Source organism: Charadrius vociferus, unplaced genomic scaffold, assembly GCF_000708025.1.
Source record: "Charadrius vociferus isolate BGI_N301 unplaced genomic scaffold, ASM70802v2 scaffold129, whole genome shotgun sequence".
Taxonomy (NCBI): domain Eukaryota; kingdom Metazoa; phylum Chordata; class Aves; order Charadriiformes; family Charadriidae; genus Charadrius; species Charadrius vociferus.
Genome location: NW_009661374.1, coordinates 3788092 through 3792827, shown reverse-complemented (window position 1 = coordinate 3792827; position 4736 = coordinate 3788092). Strand labels below are relative to the sequence as shown.

Here is a 4736-nt window from a genome sequence, read left to right as displayed (position 1 = left end):
CTAGCAAGAAAAAAAACATTTGTCCCTTACTTTTGACTCAGGACAGAACTCTACACTATCAGCAATCTTGCCATCAGTTCCTTGAAATAAAAACCGCAAAGAAACTGCAAAAATCTGACTGGAGGGGTAGTCACACTCATCGCAGCCTCTGCAAATGTCTTTTTAATTCTTCATGGGCATGTGTGTTGCGTATTTCTTATAATAATTCTTGAGAAAACTGCAAGTGCTGTTGCTCCTCTCCCACAGGCACTCTGTGCATGACTAAGCTGTACTTTCTCTCCTGATTAGAGGCACCAGAATTACGCCCGCACCGCAGTAGCTGGTCAGCTGTCCCCTTCCTATAGTATCCTCACAGCCTTCAAAACATGATGTGACACAGTACACAACGATATCCTTGTCCCTGTAAACTGCTAGAAACGGAGTTGTACAAAGCTGCTGTACACAGTCAGATACCCCATGCTGTACAGGATGCCACGAAATACAGTACTTACAGGGCAGCCCATGAACTGTCTGCTCTTGCATACTACCCGCTTGCACCAGTCAGAAACATCTACCGTCTAAAAACCATGTTGGCTCAAACCAATGATAATCTCCCCAGAACGAGAATGAAGTAGAGAAAAACAGCTCATGGTAGCCCTAGTGAAATGACTCCAGATTTAAACCTAAATAACTGAGATGAAAATCCTACTCTATTCATCCTGCTGATCTTGGGCTTAAAATATGGCTTAAAGAAAGGACAAGCAAGTAGTATTTGTTAGTGAGAATGCTTCCAGGTTTGCTTTTGGTTGTCTTTCCATGTGCAAGTCAAGATTTTTGGAGCTATCCCATATTCCTTTACAAAACAGTTGTGCTATTCCTCCAGGTTAAAGACGATCAAGTTTAAAAAGTTGCACAAGTTCTTTTTTCTTAAATTTTGGCAATTACCAGGTGTATCAATAAAGAGGGTAAAACCACATTTGTTCTACCAGCCTACTTGAAAAACACAAAGTCAACAGGATCATAGCATAATCAAACCATCCAGGATAAGTGTCCTTCATTTACAAAGCATTGAATAAATTCCAGATTTAAATGGGCAAAGAATGAATCAATCAACAAATCAATTCAGAAGCATCTCGACATTTGCATCGTTAGCATAAATGGATGTTTGACATAAGTGAACTGGCGACACATTGGATGCATAAAGAGATACAGCCCAGCTTTTCGCAAACAATTCTTCTCAGTATAAAAGGCCTTTTTTTCCCCTGTAAGTGTTGTGGTTTTTGTCAGATCATGAAATGGAAAACACGCCTGAAGTTCTTCTCGCACGCAGACAGCAGACGTGGTTGTGATTATCACTTAATGAAAAGAGAAATCATATGGAACATGGTTCAAAATAGCAACTGTTGTGTTTTAAACAATTTGCAGAAAACAGCAGACCAGACTTCGCAGACATATTCAAGAGAAGTTTGGGTCAGTGCCTCAGCTATAAACTTGTCCATTTCTAGGGGACTATCATGTCATCAAAATATGGTGGATTGAGTTGCAGCATAATAGTTCTTCAGTCTAAGGAAGGAAAGAGGTTTTTATTACTTAACTGATGACATTTTAACTATATTTTGAATCTGGCAACAGTCTGTTTCTAACTTCTAATAACTAGGCGCCACTGCTTACTTCCTCAGATTTCTCTCAACTGGCGGGAGAACTGCTGTTTTTTTGAAAAATAACCTTTTTTGATATTCCAGCTTGTACTGCATCAATGCAGGTAGCTCTCACGTTCATCCCCTGTGACTTCCATGGGCAACTGTATGTGAGAACATCTGTATGGGGATCTCTCCTTGCAAAGAGCTGTTGGCAGGTCGAGGACAACCAGAGCTAGACCAGCACATCAAGCCAGGTTAGAAGAGCCATACAAACCATGCTGTTCCCCACCTAAAAATACTGGGTATGAGAATACACAACACCATGACTCTTGCTGATGAAAAAAAAAATCTTACAAAACACAGAAAAGAAACACCCAAGGTGGCATAGGCAGCATGCCACATAGCTTCAGATATAAAAACACTCAGCCAAAGTGCCAGTAGCTAACAGTCTTCAACTTATGGTATTCTCATAAAATGGCTTATTTCTGCTGGTGGTAGCTGCAGTATGAAACTGTCTGTACTAAAACCATGAAAAATTGTAAATGATAAAATCGTGAGACTGAACCACCTTTCAGGATGAGGGCTCCTGCATGTGTGACTATGTATGTGCACATGTGTAATTTTCTACTTATTGTATCTTTTTGTTCAGTATTACACAAATAATAAAAGAATGTAATAATACTTTTGCATTGAAAATTGGTGGTTATAAAAAATCCAAGCAGTTTGTTTTCCTTTACATTACGCAATATGCCACTTATGCTCTGGCTTCTCTTTTTCTTTACTTTTCTTCTGTAGGAAGATTGTTTTCTTAAGCATAATTACGGGCCAATTTATTTTTGTGTACCCCATCTCCACCCTCTGTTCAAACACCGCCTCAAAACCCACTTCTTTCACGTAACCTCCCCCGCTAACCTCTTCAGCAAGAGTATCTGAGTTTCTTGGTTTCTCCTTGTGTTCGATGCTCTGCCAAATCAAATTAGGGCTGGATTCCATTATCCTTTCACATGCAAGTTTTGCTACAGAAGTCACTGGAATTGACAACTCACATTAGTAAAGGTTGTTGCGCTGTGCCACCGGGCTGTAATCTGGATGGAAATAACTGTATTTGCTACCTGGTTTCTGAGCTGTCACAGAACATTCCTGTCTGCTTAAAATACAGCGAAGTATCGTGGGACAATCTTTGCGCACAACCATGTGCGTTTTTAAGATATGACGAGGCAACAAACTGCAAAGGAGGTGGGTAAGCAAAGAAAATACAGTTTAAGACTTGAATCTGATGCTGTTCAAATTAATGGGGATTTGCCTTTCATTTTAGGAGATGGATTAGGCCATGATGATAGAAACAGGACACATTTTTCCATGCCAAATTTCAATGAGAAACTTTACAAGATCTATAAAGTAACTTCCATCAATCTGTCCTGGAGACCATATGTAGATGGGACAGATGCTAGCCAGGCTGCAGACACCTTGGAAAGAGCTCAGACACCACTGATGGGTACAACATACGGACTGTACAAGAGCAAAGTAGAAAAGAAATACGACGAGCTCCTCCCTTTATTAGTGCTACTATTTATATCGGACTTGAAGAATGCTGTGCACTCTGCTGAAAGCCAGAAGACCAGGGTTCCTGCAGATAAGATCAAGAGCATCCCAGATGGCACTGAGCCCAGCCCAGCTGGGTCCCGGTCCCCTGGGGAAGTGGTGCTGCAGGGAAGAACAACCAGCCCTGGAGATGAGGAAGACCCAGGGCAGAGCAACACACGAGGGCAGGGCAGATGTGGTGTGAGCAGAGGGTGGTGCAGTGCCACAGGCAAGTGGCACCGATACCCTACCTTGGCTTAGGCTGACAGCATCAGCAGAGAGTGCCAGGTGGATGGGAAGTCTTTTTTCAGTGGTGCCCAATGATAGGAAAAGAGATAATGGGCACATTATCACTTGAACATAGAAGTTCCACCTAAACATGAGAAGGGACTTCTTTACTTTGAGGGTGGCAGAGCACTGGAACAGGCTGTCCAGAGAGGTTGTGGAGTCTCCCACTCTGGAGACATTCAAAACTCGCCTGGATGCTGTCCTGTGCAACCTGCTGTAGGTGACCCTGCTCTGGCGGGGGGGTTGGACTAGATGATCTCCAGAGGTCCCTTCCAACCCCGAACATTCTGTGAAGAGGGGTGCAGCTGGGCGCCCACCAGTAGCCAGGGCAGCAACACATGAGGTGACAGCACTTTCCCCAAACCCAGGGCCATGCTGCACCACATTTTGTTCAGTTAATACTCCTTGAGGGAACCAGCCACATTTCGCTTGCAAAAAAAACCAAACCAACTTAAATCAGCTACCACTACTAATTACGTGTCTCTCTTGATATTTCATTAAGACTGAGAATGGGTAACCTCCCAGAGAGGACACTCATACATTTCCAAAGTGCTGCACACCTGATTTGATACGAACAACTGAATGAGTGTCCCAGGGAGGCTGGGACTGCGCGTGATTTCAACACTCAGCCCTGGTCAGGCAGCAGCAGCAAATGCTTGAGCCTTTAAAATGGAGAAAATTTCCCCTCCTGGTGCCTGTTTCAGCCTCTTCCAACCCGTGTTTACCTTGTGGAGCCCGTCCATTAACTCAGACACCAGCTGCAAGTGCTTCCACTGCAGTACAGAGTCTTTTTTGTCTGGAAGCAACATGTGGTATCAATTTATCATCCTCAACAACGCAACAAGGAATCCACTCACTTTAAAAATAAAAGGAGAGTTGTGTAACTTAACTCTTAAAAGCCCCCGCTTAAAAAAAAAAAAGCTAAAGATTAGCAAGATGAGGTGCAGCTGGTGGCTGCCGAGTCCAAGTTACACACTGGTCTGTTTTTATTTCAGTGTTTTGTAGTGAGTGTCTAATTCGTTATTTCAGATACAGGCTCCTAAACTGTAAAGTTAGGGCTACAAATCAAAAGCAGTTGTTTGTTTTAACAACTGGGGGGATAGTAGGACGCGATGAGAGAAAAACAAATGCTATCTGCAGACCCATAAATGTTGCTAATGCTCACTTGGGAGAATTATACTTTATTTTATACTGTATTAACATATTTAATGTTCTAACTTCACCATATGAAGTTGTCTGGTAGCCACG

The 4736-nt window shown here is 42.6% G+C and overlaps 1 protein-coding gene across 1 annotated transcript in view; it reads right to left on the bottom strand.

Moving 5' to 3' along the window:
* Positions 1-2612, bottom strand: part of FOXO3 (forkhead box O3) — a 17332-nt gene extending 14720 nt beyond the window's left edge. The window contains exon 1 of the mRNA XM_009893868.1: positions 2442-2612. Coding sequence (XP_009892170.1) covers positions 2442-2612 — 171 coding nt within the window. The remainder of the gene's footprint in view (positions 1-2441) is intronic.
* Between the last annotated feature and the right edge of the window lie 2124 nt (positions 2613-4736).